This window comes from Heterostelium album, assembly GCF_000004825.1.
Source record: "Heterostelium album PN500 unplaced genomic scaffold PPL_contig8, whole genome shotgun sequence".
NCBI classification, from domain to species: domain Eukaryota; phylum Evosea; class Eumycetozoa; order Acytosteliales; family Acytosteliaceae; genus Heterostelium; species Heterostelium album.
Window position 1 is genome coordinate 575,070 of NW_008805085.1, and position 22,620 is coordinate 597,689.

The 22,620-nt window shown below is 35.6% G+C and overlaps 6 protein-coding genes across 6 annotated transcripts; 4 read left to right on the top strand and 2 right to left on the bottom strand.

Annotated features, from left to right (window-relative positions):
• Positions 1-91: 91 nt before the first annotated feature.
• On the bottom strand, positions 92-3,226 carry PPL_03885 (uncharacterized protein; the record flags this gene model as incomplete). The annotated part of the gene is made up of 1 exon (XM_020574798.1): positions 92-3,226. The coding sequence occupies one exon, from the start codon at positions 3,224-3,226 to the stop codon at positions 92-94; it is 3,135 nt and encodes a 1,044-aa protein (XP_020435212.1).
• Positions 3,227-3,954: 728 nt separating this feature from the next.
• hd (Huntingtin family protein) lies at positions 3,955-13,372 on the top strand (the record flags this gene model as incomplete). The annotated part of the gene is made up of 7 exons (XM_020574799.1): positions 3,955-4,203; positions 4,308-6,449; positions 6,518-12,102; positions 12,201-12,254; positions 12,585-12,704; positions 13,210-13,235; positions 13,323-13,372. 7 exons carry the CDS (start codon positions 3,955-3,957, stop codon positions 13,370-13,372), a joined length of 8,226 nt encoding a protein of 2,741 aa, XP_020435213.1.
• A 424-nt stretch (positions 13,373-13,796) lies between these two features.
• PPL_03887 (uncharacterized protein) lies at positions 13,797-15,033 on the bottom strand (the record flags this gene model as incomplete). Its single annotated transcript, XM_020574800.1, has 4 exons — positions 13,797-13,815; positions 14,598-14,697; positions 14,935-14,995; positions 15,022-15,033. 4 exons carry the CDS (start codon positions 15,031-15,033, stop codon positions 13,797-13,799), a joined length of 192 nt encoding a protein of 63 aa, XP_020435214.1.
• A 161-nt stretch (positions 15,034-15,194) lies between these two features.
• gxcEE (RhoGEF domain-containing protein) lies at positions 15,195-16,638 on the top strand (the record flags this gene model as incomplete). Its single annotated transcript, XM_020574801.1, has 2 exons — positions 15,195-15,512; positions 15,598-16,638. 2 exons carry the CDS (start codon positions 15,195-15,197, stop codon positions 16,636-16,638), a joined length of 1,359 nt encoding a protein of 452 aa, XP_020435215.1.
• Positions 16,639-17,091: 453 nt separating this feature from the next.
• PPL_03889 (uncharacterized protein) lies at positions 17,092-17,692 on the top strand (the record flags this gene model as incomplete). Its single annotated transcript, XM_020574802.1, has 2 exons — positions 17,092-17,269; positions 17,628-17,692. The coding sequence occupies 2 exons, from the start codon at positions 17,092-17,094 to the stop codon at positions 17,690-17,692; spliced, it is 243 nt and encodes an 80-aa protein (XP_020435216.1).
• A 557-nt stretch (positions 17,693-18,249) lies between these two features.
• On the top strand, positions 18,250-22,252 carry PPL_03890 (uncharacterized protein; the record flags this gene model as incomplete). Its single annotated transcript, XM_020574803.1, has 7 exons — positions 18,250-18,566; positions 18,686-18,995; positions 19,112-19,518; positions 19,594-20,683; positions 20,747-20,869; positions 20,951-21,785; positions 21,855-22,252. 7 exons carry the CDS (start codon positions 18,250-18,252, stop codon positions 22,250-22,252), a joined length of 3,480 nt encoding a protein of 1,159 aa, XP_020435217.1.
• Between the last annotated feature and the right edge of the window lie 368 nt (positions 22,253-22,620).

Consider the following 22,620-nt stretch of genomic DNA (forward strand, 5'->3'; position numbering starts at 1 on the left):
AAATAAAAGAATTGTTGTAGAATTTATAGTAAGAGAAAAGTTGTGAATCTATTATTGGTTGGTGTAATTTATTTATATTATAATGATACAATTATTTAGTTTGTGATTGAAGTGATTCTATTGTACAAAGATATTCTCTTTTTTTCTTTAGATTCTCCAATATTGAATGGTAGTAAGTGTTTTTCGATGATTGGATGACAGAGTCGATGCTTTGAGAATTAAGATGAACACAATTACTGAGTAACCAATCAATTGATTTAGATTGACCATTTTCAACGGCGGTTAATATAAATTCTAGATCACGGTTGATTGATTTATCTAGTCTGTTATATAAATAGTCAATCATTTCAATCTTGCTACTCCTGATTGCCGAGTAAAGAGATGTTTCAATGGAGATCTCTGTTCGATTCTCCACTAAAAACTTTGCCATTCCCAAATTACCACAATGAGCAGCATTGTTTAAAGACTTGTATGTACAGCCTTCTGTTCGATTGTAGTGTAACCAAGTTAATAGATCCAAATTATTTGATTGCGCGGCATTATCCATACATTCAACAGTGCAACCTTCGCTTCTATTTGCATGCAGCCACTTTACCATCCTAGGATTATTTGTTGCCAAATCCATCGATGAAGGTGTACATCCTTCACTTCTATTTTCATGCAAAAACAATAGGATTTTGAAATGATTTTTCATAATAGCATTATGCATCGCTTGCTTTGTACATCCTTCAGTTCTATTTTCATGAAGGAACTTTACGATCTGTAAACTCTCATTTTCACTTTGTCCAGCACAAGCACGATCTATAGCAGCGGTTGTACAGCCTTCATTTCTAACCACATGGAGGAATATTAAAATTTCCAACTTTCCATGCTCGGCGGCAGTGTCCATGGTAGTCTTGCCAAATACATTGGTAACACGATTCAGTATTTCACTTTTCTTTGAGTCATGCAACATCTGATGGTAGAGTTTAATTAAATCCAATTCTCCTTCGCCAATTGCTCTCTTTACAATTTGATTGTGATTGAGTTCACTAAACTTTTTAGATTGTCTCTTATTAAACTGTTCATTGTCACAGTATGCTTCCAATATCAGTTTATACACCGATAGTCTTGTTAGTGACATATTAAGAGTGTTTAAGCTAAACATATTTAATTTGTGACTTGTAACAAACTTGATTAGGTTGAAATTGCTTTTGGAAATTGCATCATCCAAGATAAATCCCTCAAACTCGATGATCTCTTGATGTCTGATGAATAGATGAATATATGGATGTTTGTCGTCCAAGTAAATGGTGTTTGGATGTTCCAATTTTAACTTGAAATGACTGGTGTCTTTTGAATAGAATTTCCTGATAAATCTATCCAAGTATTGTATTCTGGTGTGATCAGCTTTGTAAAGAGATCCACAAGTCCATTGAAGCATAGGATCGATGATGATAACCACTCTTTGGGTTTGTTGTTTCCGATTATACAACTCGATGGTGCGTTCAATAAGGTCAAAGTGTTGGTTGATATATGCTTTACGAAAGACAGAGTTGAAAATCTTGTTGAAATCAGCCAGTTTAACTCTATCCAAGAGATATTCTATTAATTTGATATTACCTCTTTGTGCAGCAAGATAGATAATCGATGCAAAATTGGCTGAATTTTCCAATAAATTCAATGCATAGATAAGAGAATCAGTATAGCCATATTCAATCATCTTGACAATAATTTCGCTGATATGAAATGGAATTGATTTTTCCACTGAAAGATATTGGATGATATCGATATTTGGAGTTATAAAGGCCAAAGAGAATAGTGCCTTTGGTGGGAAACCAATGTCTTCTCTTTCAAAGAAATAGCGGACCACGTTTAGATGACCATTGTTTGCTGCTGCTATTACAGGTTCAAATACTCGGTAGTTTTGTTTGGATTGGACATGCAAGAATTGTACAATATCCAAATGTCCATAACGAGCAGCTCCTTCAATTGCTTTTTGTAACTTGTTCTTATGTTGACAATTAAAGTAGAGATACTTTAAAGCTTCTAAATGGCCATACTTAGCAGCACGTATAATTCCTTCCATTGAACAACCTTCACTTCGATTCTGGTGGAGGAAATGTAAAACATCTACGTGTCCATTCATTGCGGCGTTATTCATGGCATTAAAAGTTGCACCTTCACTACGGTTACGATGGAGGTATTTTATGACGTTCAAATGACCTCTTTCTGCTGCTTGATCAATGGCCTGAGTGGTGCAACATTGAGTAATGAGCTTATTACTATGGATATACTCGATCAAATCCAAATGACCATGAGTAGCTGCGTAATCAATAACAGAGCCAACACTGACCATTCGATTGCCGTTGGTATGATATTCTATCATTTTCTTGAACAAATCGATTCGACCGACTTTACAGACTGATTTGTATGTTTGTTTGTTAAAATTGACTTGAAGATCAATCTTGACTACTATATCCAAAAGGAACTCGATTATGTCCATATGATTATTTGAAGACGCACTATCCAATAGAATGCTTACTGAATTGATATCGAACAGGTCCTTCCTTATTTTGAAAAGGAAGTTCAATATTTCCAATTGACCGTACGTAGCAGCTATTTTCAATGCATCTACCATCCTATGAACAGGGTATGATTTAAATAGCTTATTGACAATCATCATATTACCATTTCTAACAGAGACTTCGAATGCTGTTTCCAACTTTTGGTAATCAACACCAAATCCGACATAATCATCACTTTGATCATCCACTAATAATTTAACAACTTGGAGGTTTTCATATTTCGATGCATAAATAATTAGATTGTCAGGCCATTCTCTTATTGTTTCTTTATTATTATTATTATTATTATTGTTTTTGTTGTTATTGGTGGGAGTTTTGAAAAACCTTTGACGAATATATAAAAACATATTGAGGTGTCTTGTTGAATACTTGAGATATGGTTCAATGTAAACTTTGAAAATATCAAAGTCGAGTTGTTTCTTCTCTAATGATTGGATGAATTGATCAAGTAAATCTACATAGCCATAGTACATTAATGCAGATGGTGATTCAATGAGCTCCGGCCATTGTAATGGAACAATAAATCTACCACTCTTTTGATATCTATTTGGATCATAACGTACATATGAAAATATATGATTCTTCAATATTGTGTTATGGAAAATTAAACTAAATAATCGATTATTAGATTCTCTATTTTTGATTCTCTCTACTTCCATTTTTAAAATAAAAATAATAAAGAAGAAATTGAAGTGAAAAAAAGTAGATTACACATTTTTCTTTTTTTTTTCTCGCTGTGACTACACAAAAAAAATATCTTTTTTTTCCTTTTTTTTTATAAAAGTAAATTTATTATAAATATAGATAATAATAAATTCTTTGCAAAATGAATGTGTTCTATTGGGAGAAAAAATTAGTGATTTGCTATTTCAAAAAAAAAAACTTAACTGATGAAAGCTATTCATCAGCCACCAAATTACTATCGTCGCATTTCCTCAGCCGTATTTGACTCACCTCTTTTTGCAATGAGTAGAGTCAATCTTCGTCCATTTTTGTTTAATGACATTCGAACTGACATACCTGCCGATAGATGCTTTGCTATTGTTTTATTTTTTTTGAGTGTCATTTTGTGGACTTTGTTGTTCAAAAAAAAAAAAAAAAAAAATTTGATTTTCAAATGATTAATTTTTTAATGTTTTTATTGATTTATGTATTGTTCATTTTTATTTACTTTAAATCATAGTATAAGAGTTGTGGGAAGAGAGAGGTTTTGAGAAAGAGATATTGATATTTTATCTATTATATCATATTGTTTAAATTTAAAAAGTTGTTAGTTTTTTTTATTTTTATATTTATTTTTTTATTTAAAAATAGAGCGTTTAATTAATATTTATAATAGTAATAGTAATATATATATAATATAATAATATATAGTTATTAGGTGATAATGGACTTGTTACGTGCATTGGATGTTTTGTCAACTTCACCAATCGACACAGATGATCACTCACTTAGAAAAGAAAAGATAGAGGCATGCAGAACTATAGCAGAACAGATATGCTCGCCTTCCATCAGAAATAACTCTGACTTTCCGAGATTCCTTTCCATTGCTATCTCACTACTGCTTCGTGCACACGGTGACAAAGATCTAAACGTATACTCTGTTGCTGAAGAGAGTTTAAATAGAACCATCAAAGTAATTGTTAACATTACATTCAAACTAACTTAATTACTTACTTACTTACTTACCTTAATTAAATTCAATACATTTACACCTATTATTACTATCATCTTATTTAGATATTAATCTATACATATCATGAGAGAATATTGTTTGAGTTGTTTCGTGTGCTCAAAGGTAGATCAGTGGATAAGAAGTCGACTGGCAGTCCGAATAACAATCAGATGTCAAGTAGCTTTTATACGAGTGGAAGCGATCCTAGTGGAAGTGGTTTATTCGTTTCCTCGACTACCAGTAGTGGAAGTGGTAGCGGTAGTGGCAGTGGTTCGACAAGCGGGAATACCAACTCACCAAACTATCAAAACGTTATCTCCACAGCGAATATAATACTGAGTAAGCCTTTCCCAATTAAATCACAGCGTATTGCACTGACAAAGTTTGGTGAGGTCTGCCAGTTTATTCGGCCGGCTAAATCACGCAAGTATATCACTTCGCTGTTGGCGCCAATCAACCAGCTGCTGGCTATGGGTTCGGACGAAGCATTGCAAGAGTCGATTGCCATCGCAATGGAGTCAATCTCGCGAGTATTGATATCCTATTTAAAGGAACAAGAAGTCACTCAGTTCATCGACGTCTTCACCAAGAATCTCTCGCATCACTCTGCGGCGGTGCGTCGTTCCGCTTCCTTCTGTATAGTCTCCATCTGTAGATATTACCCTAAACCACTCTACGAAAGAACAATAGATACTCTCCATACTCTAATTTCATCGTCATCAACATCATCAACATCATCAACAGTATCACCAACTTCACCAACAGCGTCATCTCCATCAATAGAACATAATAATATAAACAGTAATAATAGCAATAATAGCAATAGGACACTGGGTGTTTTGTTTTCTTATTTACAATTGGTGAAACTATCCGATGAGTATATACAGAATGGAAGTGGCGGTGGTAGTTCCAGTGGCGGTGGTAACAGTGGAAATTTTACAGGTTCGAATAGCAGTGGTGCGAATGGTGGAAGTGGAAATGGTGCCGATGGCTACGGATGTAATGTGATGCAGTCATTGTCGATCGAGGATTACTTTGTGGAGAAGCTGTCGTTTTTCGTGCAGTTCATTGTCAAGCAGATGAAGATGGTCGATCAGGAGATCTACGACCACAATGTTGTCGGTGCCAGTTTGGAGCTACTTCAACAGCTGCTGGTAAGTTTCGGTAGGTTCGACTACGCTTGGCCAAAGCCGCTAGTCCAGCAGGCAATAAGTCAGCTCCGCTCGATGGCATTCAACGCCACTTCGAATATACGTGTCAGTCTGAAAGCGGTGGTCATCAACTGTCTGGCACAGAGTGTCAAATACTTCCCACGTCTATTCTACGAAGAGTTTTACGAGGGACAACCACCGGTATCGATGGTCAGCAATCTCAGCATCTCTGACATTTCATTCAAGTTGTATTCCGATACATCTGCTGCTGCTGCTGCTGATGGACAACACCACCAACAACAAGTAAATCGACTTGGATTATCAACATCTACACAATCCACACAATCTTTTACATTGGATTCCATTCCCAAAGAGGAATTCCTACAGTATCTCAGTGATTCAGATCCACTGCTAAGAGGATCGACTGCACTTCTCATCGGTTGTTTACTTCGTGGATTTCTAGAGGCAGATCATATCACAAGCAATAGTATCTATCCTGGAAATCAACATTTACTTCAAGACTATCTTTGTGTCCCCTATTTAATGGCATATCTTCTTCGTTCGCTACTGGATAGTTCGTCGATTACAGCGAAGCTGGCATGTACAGGTGTTGGCGAGTGTCTTCCAACACTCTCATTGTCGCGTTTCTCTGACTGGGCACTAGTTGCACTCCGACACTTACTGTGTGTCAGCTCCTCCACGTACTGGCTGGTTAAACTTGAGATTCTAGAGACTCTGTCCAAGATTGATTATGTAGTGATTGAATTCCTCGAGCAAAACATTCAACAAAAGGCACATATTCTCTGTACGACAGCACCAGCCGACAAAGAGCCCGAGTCTGGCGGTGCCATAGCAATACCAATACAACCAAAGGTTCTCGATTTCCTCATTGAACAACTTGGCGACAACGACTTTCGTGTTCGAAACAGTGCTGGCAATGCACTTGTAAACATCATTCCAAAACTTGTATTTACAGCACCACTTGAAAGAAGATCGATGAAAGGAATTGCATCAAAAGTAAGAGAGACATTCGATGCACCAGGTTATGAAAATATTGTAAGTTTGAAAGAAACATTAGAATTTAATGTTTGTTAAATGTACTTACTTTTTTTATTTTCTTATAGATTACAAAGAAAACAAAGATATTAGCAAATCTATCACATGTAATCAGTTTAATTTGTTCGAAACTATCGAATCCACATCCTGAGGATATGATAAGAGGATGTTATCATGCTCTCAAATTAATTTGTCAACAATATTCATTCCCTCTATTTACACCGGATAGCTGTAAGAGTCTAACTTCAACTCTACCGAATCAGATGTTGTCGTTTGTCGGAGATATTCTACCGTTGGCTTTGGATCGTGTTGGAATTGTCACTTGGATGGCAACCGACTTTGATTTGCATATCGATATCATTGAGATTCTTGCATACTTGTCGAGGGGTGCCGAGAATGTGCTGGGTGCCTACTGTCAGAATGTTCTGCGCCACATCTGTAGAATGATAAATATCATGTCAAACATTGTTCAATTCCGTCCGACTCCACCTCTGAAAGAAGTGAAGCCAGTGTCTTCCGCCAGTGCCGGACTGGGTTCGAGCTCGCCACTCGTCAAAGCACCGGCACATCTCGGTGCATTCACACACAGTATCCACTACATCAAAGTCTATTCGAAACTCTTTTTGGTGCGTCAGAATTCAATCACTATTTTCGGTGTTGACAAATTCTCGCAGTTGAGGCAATCGTGTTTCGATGCTCTGGCTGTCATTTTGAGATGCTCTGGCAAGGCTGTACTGCCATACACCGAGGAAATACTCGGCTATTTGACCTCGCATTTTGAGCAGGAACCACTGGCAGTAACCAATTGTATAACTGAGTTGTTTTTAGTGACTTTCAAACCGACGCCAATCGTTTCGATGAGCAACCTGTCGTTGCAACCCCGACTCTCAAAGGAGTATAACCCCAACCCTGGATCGACATCGATGGCACCTCGCGCCATTGAAACAACTCACTCTCAGAATACACACGATGAGATGTTTAACAATGAGAAGTCGGTGTTCTCTTCGTTTTTGACCATGGGAAGTTCAGTGGTACACCAATACTACGAACAGACCGACCTACCATCCTCACACTCACTCAACTACAGCTACAGCAGTCAGGAAGTCGCACGTATTACTTCATCCGATGAGAAACGTCTCGTCTTTAAACAATTCGAAGCGTTGATTCGTAGTTGTCTCGTCGAGTATCAGAGTACTCACAACCTGGAATTGAAAAAGTCGATCCTCTCCATGTTGGCAAAGTTTGCACGTTTCGGTTTGGATCTGTCGCAATTCGATAAGGATCCATTCTTTGCTTCCTATTTGCTGGAGGAGTTGAAAGAAACACAGTGTTTGATGTTGAATCCAGTTGACCAACTTCCATATGTTATGGATGCCGTAGGATCAATGTTCCTCACTCGAAAGATGGCACCAGAGATATTCAATGCCGAGGAAATTAAAAAGGTGACATACGACATCGATCCTATCGCTACGGTTGCGAAGCATCCTCCATCATACTCGACTGCAACCATCATCGGCAGTTGCCATTCTTTGGTTCGCTACCTCTACGATCCGAGCGACAAGTATCCCGACCAAGATCTCCGTGATGGATTCCTCAAGTTTATGCTTGCCAATCTGCATCAACCTCAAACCGTTGAGCTAGCACTGACATTGATCAACAATGTGCGTAACAACAACGCACTCTACACCAAATGCTCTCAAGCGATCGTTCCTAGATTATTTGCTGGACTGGCATTGAATGAGACACCCTACTTTGTTGTGACATCGATTCGTGATGTTCACCGTATTTACACGCTGATTGACAGACTTCATCCATCGGCTGTGACACCGGTGCGTTGGGCCGATGCACTCCTCTCTGTGTCACCTGAATTCGTGGCAACTGGCTCCATCACAAATTTGAGAAACGATCCACTGAAATCGAAACGTACTCTATTGATACGTGAACGTCTACTCGAGGAGTTTGATCTTCGCTGGCTACCAGTGTTTGTTATCCTACTTCGAACCGGTGTCAAGATTCCAGAGGAAACAAGAATCTCTGCTGCCAGACAATCGATCTACTTGCCATCACACGATAACAAACATAATCCATCGCCAGCAGCCAACATCATTTCGCAAATCATATTCAAACTACTGAGAAACGCCGTCTCAACATTTGCCAAGCACAAACCAAGCTATCCTATATTCTCAGAGTTGATCAATCATATGCTCTACTATGCCGGTTTGTTCTTCAATCGTAATCTCATTCCCAACAATCCAAAACCTCACCTTTTCCTTCAGTCTTTCAAGTCGGTAATCGACCCATCGTTGGTCTCTGATATCATCCATCCACTCTTGAATTTCGGTGGAACCTCTGTAAGTATTCATGCAGTGCGCTTCCTCATGTTGTTGGGTCGTGAACACGAAGATCTGACTGGCTATGCAATGTCACCTCGTTGGCAAGTTGCTGGATGCGAACACTTCCTCACCCATCATGTCATATTCCTCCAGTTCTGCCAATCGATTATCATCAACCGTCAGATATCAGCAAGTGTACTGACAGAGTCGGTACTCGACAAAATGGTACTGCTAATCAATGAACCCACTGTCAAACGACTGGTCGACACCGCCAAAGATGACTCGCGTCTAGCTGCCGTCCTCAGCGATCATCTCTCAAAGATATTCAACAAGAATCAATCGTTGGACTTGAGACGTAAGCAGAAACTGTTGCGACTACTCTCCTATCTGCCAACGACACGCGACACCATTGAGATGTTGATCATTCACTTTTTGCAAACCGACGATATCTCATTGCAGATCGCAGGAGAGCGTATACTCAACCTCTCCATCAATCGATTGATAGACAACACAAAGACTGTCACCGATTCACTCGAGATAATCCAACAACTCTACAAGTTGTTCATGTCCAATTTCTTTAGCTCAACTACCAATCTTGCGATTCAATCGACATTCATAAAGTTGATCAAGAATCTATCGACACCAACACCGTTGCAAACCACTGGTAGCACTGTTTCCAGTCCTATCATCAACAACACTCCAAGCAATGGTTTCGATATAACAAAACTTCAGAAACCAATCGTCAAGCAAGTCGATGGCGTTCCAATGGGATTCGAGAATCTCTGCACCATCGCCTACTCCGACTTGATTGAACTACTGAAATCACAATACTACTCTACCAATCATCGTTCGTTCACTCAGCTTTGTGTTCTCGCTCAAATCGATAGAGATGCAGTCACTGAACTGTTGGAATCAAACAAACTCGATAGTTCCCTCATTCCAAGTTTCATTGCGTCACCATACTCGACCAACTTTGAACTGGCAATACAAGAACACCTTGAACGCAAGATATCTGCATTGCTCTCCAACTCACTCGGTGAAATCGGAAGCGATCCACTCAGAAATGGTCCGCCACTCTTGAGCGATGCCGTCTGGGAGGAGCTGCGTGAGACAACTCGCTGCCTGTCTTCTTTCATCAACAAATTCGGTTCGGCATCACTCCATGAAGCACAGCTACTAAAGATTTCCATTTGGACCTATGTTGAATCGTTCCGTCGTTGGCGTGCCGAGGTGATCAATCCCTACGATTTCAAACTGGTTCTTGAACTCTCGCGTTCCATCATCTTTAAGAGTTCAGCATCGATTCTCACTATCACCGATGACTTTTCGTGGTGTTCACTCTTACTTTGTCTCTACAAATTCTACTGTTTGGTGATTCGTCCTCACTTTGGTTATATTCTCGGACAACGTGAACTCGAAGAGAACTACAGCCAGGATCCAACACAAATATCATTGACACAATCGAATGAAATGGTTAAATTCTTGGTATCGCTGCTCTGCAATCAATCCGCTTACAAACCAATGAATGGTTCGCATATCGGACAATTCATTTTCGATTCGTTCATTCGTGCAATCTCACCGCTATCCACCAAAGCCATAGAGTTCGTCTATCCAGCACTGAGCCAAACCACTGCAGAGGAAGCGGAATACGGTGGTGGAATCATTCCAAACTGTCCACTCTTTGCAAATGCACTCTCTCCAGAACAGAATCTCGAAGCATTCATTCGATACATCAAGTTTGTTGGTATTCCCGACGACTACCAATTCAACAAGATCTGGGAGATATTGGAACCAATCTTTTTTGCACCGCTCGGTGACGCCGAGATGGGATCCGATGAGATCACAGAGGAATCAAAGTGTCTGGCACTCAACGGTATCACAATGATGATTATCAAAGCGTGCTTTGAAACATCGGATTTGAACGCACCGGTCAACCTGCTGGAGACTTCCAACATTCCATCGGCATCGTACAACCATATTCCTCGTGAGAAAGATATCATTTTCCTCAGTACCAACAGTGGTAAGAAGTTGAATCGTCTGCTCTCCATCATCTATGGATCGATGCCACAATCGGAACTACCACTGGGTGGTTCCATCGAGTTGAGCACTCCTACTGACGGCAACTCTGACTCGATCTCCAGCTACCACTTTAACATTGAACGTTCATTCTCTAACCTTCAATACACAAGCGGTCAGATTTCACTGGCAGATCTCCGTCAATTCAGAACACCCGTTCATCTTGGAATCAACTTTACACCGATCATTGAGAAATTGAAGCATGCATTCGAAACGTTCATCATCAATGCAATGTGTCCACCGCTACTCAGAAAAGAGATACTGAAAACAGTGATTCTCCTCTCTGATCTATTCAATCGAGAGCAATTCACATGGATGTATCGTATCTTCCAGGCAATCTATAACAACTTGGAGGATAACGACGATTTCCTCTTGAAGCAACACCTGGTCCTCGGAATTTGTAAGGGATTGGCTGTGATTCAACCGGACAACACAACCACCGACCCGCAATACCCCCAACAGGTATTCGAGATTCTCAAGCAATCACTCGAACATCCCAATATTTCTGTACAACAATCGGCACTCGATGGCATTCTCTATCTCCTCGAAGGTAAAGTGAACCGATTCATTCAAGGACCGCTCCTCCAATTCCTGTTCCGCTGGATCCCAGCACGTCTTTCCACCTCTCCTTTCCCACCCATTCCACTGACACTGCGTGTACTCGCCACCATGTTCCTGCTGATCGAGCAATACTCGCGTGAATCCGAAGAGAATTCATTCACGAAACGTGCAGTTGTAATCTGCACAACCCTCGGTCAAAACTCGATTCCCCTACCCATTGTCTACGGTATCTTCAGAGGTCTCGATCGTCTGCTAGTTTCATTCTCGCTGTCCCACTCGCAACGTGAGTACATCTCACACTTTGCAATGAAATCACTCCCGCTTGACAATCCAATTCGTTCACTCATGGGACTGGCACTGATGGTGACATGCATGTACACAGGCGACGAAACTGGCTCATCGACAATGACCCCATCGATCAACGGAAAGAACCCCATGATGGCATCGCCCAACTCATCATCCAACTCATTGGCATTCTCTGGCGGCGCACCATTTGAAATGTCGCCAACACTCTCATTCTCCTCAGACAGTGGTTTGTTCGAACAGGAAGATAGCATGTTCAACATCGACAGCACAGAACGCCAACACTTCTCTCAAGTCAACAACATGGAGAAAGTAAAGATGCTCTTTGATAAAATCAAACTTGTATCTCATTATTCCTATGAAACCTATGTATTATCAGAGTATGTAAATTCAACATAATTATTTTGAAAAACATATGTAGAAAATCAATAATAACTTACCAATCCAATTCAATCCTTTTTTTTAAATATTATTACAGAGTAATACCAACTGTAATTGTAGATTTATATCCTTCAGTCGATCAAATTCTCTCGTTTATTCTTGGAGAATTCTTGAAACAAAGCAAATCTAATCCCAAACTGATGTGTCAGATCATATCAAAGGTATTTGATCTCTTAGTTGAGAAGTCAGAAACCAATCAAATATTGATCTACCACTGGATTATCATATGCTTGGAGAACTTCTTCCAAATTCAGAATCCAGTTCATTGTCAGTGGGCACTTACCTATTTATTCTTAACATCATCACCAATCAAACCGTTTAAATTAATGTAAGTAACAATCTATATTTATATATCATATCCTCTTTTTGAAAGTAATTTACTAATTAACCAAATCATTAATTAATCAAATCATTTTTAAAGTGCAAATGAACTCACATCAAAGATACAACCAAATGATCAACTATTTAGTATAGCAGCATCGGAATTCTATAATAACAATCCACCTGATAACCAAAAGAATTTTGCAGCATCTTTCTCAAAGTTAAAATATAATCTGTACAATTTAAATTCACAATAACCAAATAAAAAAGCTAACATCAATTATTCTCTTCTACATAAATAAATAGAATAATATTATTATACAAAAAATGTGTTTGATAGATTATTATCCAAATTAAACTTTTCAATTCTGAAAATCAATCACTTCTTACTTTTATTTTATCAATTCATTCCATTCTTATTATTTGAAGATATTATTTTTATTTATTTATTTTATATTACCTCGATAGAAAAAGGTCTGCAAAAAAAAATAAATTAGTTTTTTGTTTTTACAAAAAAAATCTGGTTCCAAAAAGGTTATTGGGCTATAATTCTGTGAATCAAAAAATCGATAAATTTTTACAATAATAATATTTTTTTTCTTGTTTTTTTATTTTTTTGCAAAAACTAAAACAGTTTGATTGATTTCATTTTACTTAAAAGATTATTATTAATTTAAAGAAAGTGATTTAATATAGTTATACAATTAATTAATTAATTAATTCAGAAAAGTTCAGTTAAGATTGTTAGAGAGTTAGTTGGATTAGGAGTAAATAAGAAACAAAAAAAAAAAAAAAAAAAAGGTATTCATTCATTGTGAATAATTTATTTTATTATTAGATGATTATCACACAGCAGAAATTTCGAATCAATCAATCAATCAGATTTAATCAAATAGTAAAGGAATTGACACTCAAACAAAAAAAACAATTAATAAACAGGTGTTGTGTTGACCATGAATTATCATCGACAATGATTGATTGATTGGTTGGTAATTGAAGGATATTTACTTTTGTTTTACGCCAACAATCACAAGCATCAATTTAAAAACAAATTAAATATAATTGTATAGGTATTATTATCAATATCGATACTATACAATACAATCAAAAAATATCATGGTGATTAATATTTATATATAATACAGATAATATATAAAGTGTTCAAAAGATTAATTGTATCATATCATAATCATTTCATACTACTAAAATTGTGGTTTTAGTGTTATTTTCTTTGTTTCTTTGTTGTTTGGTGTGTTGTGTGTGTGTGCGTGTGATTCAATCAATCAGTCAGTAAATCTTCTAACGTTTTATTTTATTCACTATTGTGATCACTATTTTAATAAACACAACTTAGATGAACAAATAAACAGACAAAAGACAACAAAATTAATACTATCTGTACAACACAAATCAAAACAATCATTGTTTTGTTTTATTAATTTCACTTTAAACACTTATCTTTAACTTTTGGTATCAAAAAATCATATCTATTTTTCTTTGTATTAATAATAATAACAATAATAATAATAATTGATTAATCTATCAATCATTCACTCTAACTCTATAGATGTCTTTTATATAACTCAACCATTTCATTGTAGTTTGCATGTTGTTAATACATTCAATACCCCCCACTATCACTCTCTTTAACAGTAATTTAGAATTAAATAGATTAAATAGTTAATAGATAAATCTAAACTATTATAAATATTAACTTAATTTTTGAATCAACAACAATCTAGGTTGACTAGTCAATATATATATTATATTATTTATTTATTTTAGATTAATAGTCCCTACTTTAGGAGGAAAATAAAAAAAGAGTCACCCACATCAAAGTGTTTGCTACACTTACAACAACAAAAAATCTGGAAATAATAGTAATAATAAAAAAAATAACAAACTGCAAAGTAAATAACAAAAACCAATAACCAATAAGGAAATAGTTAAATTGGTTTAGGAGTTTATATTATAATACAACCAACACAATGAAAGATCCTGCAACTAATGAGGTAATTATCAAAATTATATTTATAAACAAACTTATCAGTCAACTTAATACAACTCAACACAACACAATACAACAATAATAATAGTAATAATAACAACACACCTATACGTATTTCTTGTTGATGTTTGACATCTCATATTATTATTATTATTATTTGGACTACTTCTAGCAATAGTAATTACATTCTCTACCACCTTTGGTCCTATATTTGTTTGAATCAAAATACAACCAGTAACACATCAACCATACCATTCACATTCCTTTCCTTTCTTCTCCATATTATTTAAACATATATTAAAAAACAACAAATGACTAATATACTTTTTTAAACTTTTAAACACTTTCTTTTAAACAAATTCATAACCTACTTTGAAAATATAAACCAATTACCAACTATTATTAATATTTTAATCTATATTTCATATTTATATTATATTACTAAAATATCTATATTTAATTAAATTAATGATACATATCAATGCGCACTTGATATGATCGATCTAATTATATTATTTATAACAAATACAACTCTATTCATATTGCTTATCATGTTTATGATATACCCATTGGACCTCTTCCTAAAATCGAAATTGATATTACAACAAAAGGCTGCTGCCACTGTCATACAGAGATTCGTAAGAGGATGGCTGGTACGACGAAAACATTCAGAGTTTTGTAGGTTTTAAAATATGAAACTAAATGCAAAAAATCATTGCTAATATTTTTGATAAATCAATCATTCACACCACATATATAGTTAGGAAGATAAAATATAGAAAGTTTATTATTAGAGAGATTATAAATTTCGAACAGACCTATATCAACAAGTTGAATCTTTTAGTGGAGAACCTCAAGAAACCTCTGATAGAGGATGAGTTTTACAGGGGCATCATATCGATCGACAAAGTAAATCAATTGTTTTCAAATATCGAGGAGATTCTAGAGTTACATAGAAAGATTTTATCGACATTCTCCAAACCACCTCCACATCTTATTGGAAAAATTTATATAGAATATGTATGTATCATGATCATGAAATGAATCAGTCATACAACCAAAATTTATAACTTTTCTAACAATTTATTTTGTATAATTATAATAGTTACCACTTTTTTCAACTTATTTACCATATGTAAAGAATTATAATAATGCTTTTAAAATCTATTCATCTTTGGTCGACAATGAAACGTTCTCAGAGTTGATTTCATTGTTTGGATATCTACCGAGTTATCTCATTCTACCGATTCAGCAAACACCTCGATATGTATTGTTGTTCTCGGATTTGCTCAAGAACACAAATCCACAGAATGAGGACTATGACAATCTTGGCAAACTTTTAGAAATGGTGAGAACCACTGCATCCAATATCAATCAATGTATTACTTCGCAAGAGAGTGAAGCCGACGAAGAGGAGCAAGTCGCCAACAACACTGGTGTCGCCAGCAGTCCAAAGCGACCAGCATCGGCATCATCAAAGCGAAAGCCACGCAACAGCATCTCTATGCACAAAAAGGCTATCGACGCCGTTCTCTCCAACAGCGACAACTTCCACGATAACTACTCAAATGTACCCTCCTATTTAAGACCGACGATCGCCTCCAGTGGTTGGTCTCGATCGAAAGTGACAGAACCGCAGTCGCCGCTGCCTCGCTGGAAGTACACCACTCACATCGACCACAACCAACTGTATAACATTCCTCCCTCACCATCATCGCTACTGAACAACACCGCATCACCTCTACCATCACCATCGAAACCGACAATTGTAACTCCCACCAAACAATGGCAACGACCATCGACACCCTCACAACGCTATCACGATGTACACAAAATGACTAAAGCTTTCCCTCACCGTCCACCTTCACCTCTTCCCAAACCCAATTTCTACGGTACATTCCCTTTGAATAGTTGTAGCACGACACCAACCAGCAGCAGCAACAGTGAATCGGCCACATCATCTCCGACCTCATCAACACCCATCAAATTAACAAAATCAAACAAAACCATATCATCAGGATCACTCACAACCATTACCAGCACAACTTTTAGCAATCAATCTCCTGCCACTACAACATCTCCCGCCACTACACCCAGAGGAAATGATACTTCGTCGATTACCATTGAAATTTCATCCTCTACTTGAAAAAAATAAAAAAATAAAATTATTTAAAGACGAAATATTTATTAACAATTAACTATAGATATTTGATATTTCCACAAATATAAAAGTGATTAATATAAAATTGATTTGTTTCCAATAATATTATTAATAAAACATTGATTAAATAATGAGAAACATTAGATTTTTTAGAAAATTCAAACTTAATTAAATACATTTGGATGATGTAAAATTTATCCTGTTCATAATATTTATAAATTTTTTTAAGATCCAACGATAAATAATTTTGTAAAATTAATGTGTGGTTCTGAATATGCTACTAGTTGTATAATTTAAAAGATATATATGGAAAAAAAAATTTATTGAATATTAGTATGACAAATTTAGCTACACATGTGATATACAAATTAAAACTAATAGATTTGAAATCATATTACCATTTTTTTTGATTTTGAATTCCCATAACCGTCATGAAAAATGAATGAATTATCAAAATATCTTACAGTCAATAGCATCCATCAAAATTTTAACACTTTCGAAGACTCAATAGTTGTAATCCTTGACATGATGGACGTTGGGTTCAAATCAAGTGTAACAGAGACCTCCTCACATACAATCTTTTTATACTTGAAAATGATTTTGTTTGAAATGAATAGTAATTGTATTGGAGAACATCCTAACATATCATTAAAATATTAAAAAATAAAAAACCGAACGAGTAAAAAAAAAAATTATTATTACCAAAAAATCATAATCAACTTTCTTAATCTTTTGCTAAGCAATGATATTAGTCTCTTTTTTAAGTACTAAAGTCTGTTTTTCTGACAAATATCCATCGATACAATCTGATATTTATTATATTATGTGAGTACTATAATATATATTTCAGTCATATCTATATCATTCTTGCTACTATATGCTTCTTTGCTCTTTTCCTTTCATATCAATTGACATGATCTTTTATAAAAAAAATTTCCAATTTAAAACTTATTACAAAGTTATCATTCTAATAGAAAGATCATCCTCAAATATTTTAATCTTTATATCATCAAATGAACACTTTAACTCATTGATATGAATTCAAGCTGATTTCATCGTCTCTTCAAGGACCTATCTTTTCTATTCCTTAAACTCATTAACTTCACTCGTTTCTTTGATTATTGATAAAATTAATCAATTCAATTACAAAAAAATTGCAAAAAAAAAAAAGAGACAGATTTGAACTTCATGATTTTTCCAAAACAAAAATGACCAATCCTGCAAACCACATCAACAAAAAATTAATAAATTAAATAAAAAAAATAATAAAATGAGGGTTGTAAAATTTGAATGTATGTATGATTGTTTGTGTTTATCTAGTTTTTTTTTTTTTTTATAAATATCTTTTTGTATTTTGTTTACATTTAATTCCTATCTATAGATACATACACAATCTATCTCATCTCATCTATTTTTTTATCTATTAGACTATTATTAATAATATTAATTTAATAATAATCCATAATTTGTAATTTTTTTTTTTTTTTAGGAATTAAACTTTGACATTTCCTATTACTTTTTTAATTTATTTATTTATATAATATAATAATAATCAAGAATAAGAATAAGAATATATAGTATATAATATAATATAATATGGAGGCAATTGTATTGAAAGTACTTAAAAAGTACTTGAAGTTGTTTATAAAGAACTTCACTCCTGATAACTTCTCACTGTCATTGCTTAAAGGTGAGGGTCAATTGGTAGATTTACATTTGAATGAGAATGTAATTCAAGAGTTGCTATTGATTCCACCACAGTTGCGTGTCATACAAGCTAGTTGTGACACACTTACCGCCAAAGTACCATGGACATCCTACCGTAAAGATCCAATAACAATGTCAATGCAAACCATATCTATTCAACTCAAAGAACCAGAGATTGTCACTGCATTACAACCTCAATTCAAAAAGTATGACAAAAATAATAATAATAATAATAATAATAATCAGAACCAAGAAGAAAGGATCAGACAAACAAACAAATACACTTACTGATGACTGATTAACTAACGACAATCATCAAAAATAGGTTTAAAAAGAAGAATAAGAATAAGAGAAATGAGGTAACAGAGAATATGCAGGAGTTAAGAAGTTACTTACAGGTGTCAGTTTCGACAAGCAGAGGTGATTCTTTGATTTTGGAGGTGGATGATGTGTTGGTTCAATCGACAAACTCTGGATTCCAACCAGTCGATCTCACACAGATAAAGACAATCGACAAGGAGCAAGGTATAGAGTCACTCCACAAGTTGATCACTGCCAAATCGATATCCATCAAAATTCAAGATATCGGTGGAATGTCCTATAATGTTATTGAGAATATGCCACTTAAAGTATTGGTATGTTAGTTTTAACAAAAACAAAACTATCTATAGATAGTTTACAAGTTTGTTCTTCTTCTCTAGTTAATTAGTACTAAATGATAGAATACAATTACAATTACAATTATATTTAGTTTTCATCGAAAAGAAGAATTAAAGATTGGTCACAACTAAGTGCTAAAGTAGAGATTTTGATGGGATTCTTGAATTTGAATTGGACACTGACTCAATGGCATTTAATATCCGATTTGTTCACCAGTTTCCAGGAGATTTTGGCAAGAGCAGCACCACCACCCGCTGCCATTGCAGAGCCAGAGTCAAAGAGCAGCAAAAAGAAGAAGGAAAAGAAGGAAAAGAAAGACAAAGAGGATTTAAAGAAGGAGGGTAGCACACTTTCACCAGGTTCTATGAATGGTTCACCATTGTTAGGATCGTCACCATCTCCAATCAAGAGATCAACTTCACCCGGTGATCTGGAGCCACTTAACAATCCAGCATCGCCATCAACTGAACCTGACGTACCACTTCCAAAGCATTCAGAGTAAGTAGCCAAACATGTTATCAAACTATTCTTTACCAATATATATATTAATCAATCTATCAATCAATTCAATAGTGTTACATATGATTTTCATATTGATAAATGGAGATTGGAATTGGTTGATAGTCATACGAGTGATAGTAATTTCGATAGTGGATTCCAATTCCAAGGTGATGGATTGCATTTTGGATTTACCTCGACCAATGTCAATTATAAACCGACCAATGAAGACGGTGTAGTTATCTACTCTCTTCCGATTAGAGAGAGTATTGTATCGGTGGTTATGAATAGCTTGCAGATACAGGAGATCGAGTCATTCAAGAGCCGTAAGGTCAAACACGAGTTGTGTGGAAACAATGAGGAGAGTCCGCGTCCCGCCGCCCGAAAGTACGACCACTCGATTACATCGATCAGTTCCGATGGCATCAGTGAGCGTATTCAGATTCACCACTATCAAGGTCCCTACTTGATGAAAGGTAACTTTATCTTCCGTAAACCGATCGTTACCGATGAGAATCCAGATCCTCTCTCAAAGCTGGTGTCCACCGATGGCAAACCACTACCGCCACTGATTGGACTGGAGTTGAATCTTCATCTCTCTCACTTTATGTTGTATGGAGATCGTCGCTCCTGGAAGAAGCTGATCTCCTTCTTGATGCCACCAGAGCAGGATCTTGAGACTGATTCCGAGAGTGATTCTTCGGTGATCGATCCAACCAGTCCGTCGAAATCGGTCGATGGAAGCAGTAGCACTCTTCAGGAGATTGATATTGGCAATGGCAACGGATCGGTAGCCAATGTTTCAGCAGCGGAAAACAATGAGACCGGAGGAAAGGTAATCGATCCTGCAGCACTCAAGAAGAAAGTCGTCGAGACTGGCAAGAAAACCATCTCTAAATTCAAGAGAAAATTCAAGCTCGGTAGCAATTGGAAGAATCAAATCAAGATCATCGTAAAAGCAACCGAGACACTAATTTTCATTCCAGAGGATCCAAACGAAGAACGATTCAAAGGTTCAACCATGAAGTTAAAGTTGGGATCATTCGTAATGCGTAATCATTCGGAATGGAAGAATGTTCCACATCTATATGAAGGTCTTCAACTGATCGACTCATCTGCTGTGCCAGATCCAATAACATTATCTGGATTGGATCATAGATTTTCAGTAAGTGTTTAAATATGATTTGACAACTTAAACATTATTTTATACTAATAATATATTATCTAGTTCAAAATGGAAAATATATCATGTATTATAAATGAAAATAGTAATAGTACAGATGTATTACTACCAACAACTATTAGTTTGTTTTTAAGAGCATCTCGTTCACAATTTTTGTTAAATGAAAAGGTAGATAGCTATTTCCACTGTTTTTTTTGAAAATGTTTCTAGATGACTAACTTTATTTATTTCTAATTTTTATAAAAACAGAGAATTCCAAAGATTGATTTAACATTTATCTCTAGTGATTTCAATTTTAGAATTACTAAAGATCAATCAGAGTATTTGGATTACATTGGCAAGAAGTATTTGTCGCCAGACAAGATGAAAGCTTTATTGCAATCGAGAATAAAGTCAATCAAATCGGTTGCCAAGAAGAAGTTGAACACTTTGAAGGAGAAGCATATCGATAGAACTCTGACTATCAAGAAGAAGGTCGAGAAGACTCTTCAACAATACCATTGGTCGGTGTACATTTGCATTCAGAAGGGTGTATTCTTCCTGCCACTCCAACATCTCTTGGAGCCAAAGACAATGGTTGGTGATATTGTCGATACTACTGTCACATCGGATGGCAGTGCACTGAGTGAATTCAAGGTTGAATCGATGGGACTGGCATTGGTCAATAACGCTACCGGTCAGAATATTGTATTCAAGGTTGGAACGTTCGAAGCCACCGGTATCGAGCATCCAAAACTCACTACATCCACCACTCTTCGTCCACTTCCTGTTCCCGAAGATGAATACATTCCTTCGCGTCAAGCCGACAATACCAACTTGTTGGTTGCCTATCGTCGTCGTCAAAAGAAAGATTCGACAACTGCTATTGCCGTCGACTCTGAACTCAACGACTGGATTGCAGAGGTCAATGTCAGACTCCAAGGAACACAAGTGATGGTAGTCAAGAAAAAGGGTAGCTCATCAAAGAAATCCGGACTCAAAATACCAGATATCCAAAACTTTATCACCAAGCTTGTCAATACCATCGAACAAAAGAAAGAGGATATCGATAATCTAAAGAAAGGAATTAAAAAAGTTAAATTAGGTAAATGATCATTATATATCGGTGAATAATAAATTATTTACTAACCTTTTTTTTTTAATTTTTGTATAGATATTGTTTGGAGTCTGGAACTTGGAAATTGTGAAATTCTGATGGGAAATAAATCAAAGGGTTCTGATGCCTACAGACCAAAAGGTATTGTTAGAATCACCGATACAAACAGAAAGACAAATGCCAAGGCATACAAGGATATCGAAGAGGAACTTCTTAAAAAGACATTAGAGTCTGCTCAATCGGAAGAGGAGAAGGATTATTTCAACAACAAGATCAACCAACTCACAGCTGAACTAGAGAATATCAAGAAACAGTCGAACCAAGAGCTGTTGACCTTGAAACAAGAATATATGACGTTGGAGTCGAAATTCATCCAGACTAAAATGACAATGGCAGAGATGGAGAATGAAAACGATTCACTTAAATACGAAATGAAAAAACTACAAAAGAAATAGAAAAACAAACATAAATAGTACACATACACAACTTTAATTTAAAATATCATAATAAATAAATAATGTTCTATAGTTCAAATAAAATTGTATATTTATTTCCTATTCTTGATGAAAAAAATGAAAAGCCCAAACTAACTTTTTTCTTGTTTCCCAAGTTGTGGGAAAAGAGAGGTTGTGAGAAAGAGAGATTGATATTGATATAATATGAGTTAAATTTTCAAAAAAAAATAAAATAAAATAAAATATAAATAAACGTAATATAAGCCATATATAATAAACTAAATTTTGAACTACATAGAACATATATAGGAAAATAATTGTATACAATTTATTTCTTATTGTTTTGGCCTAGATCTAATTCAAGAGAT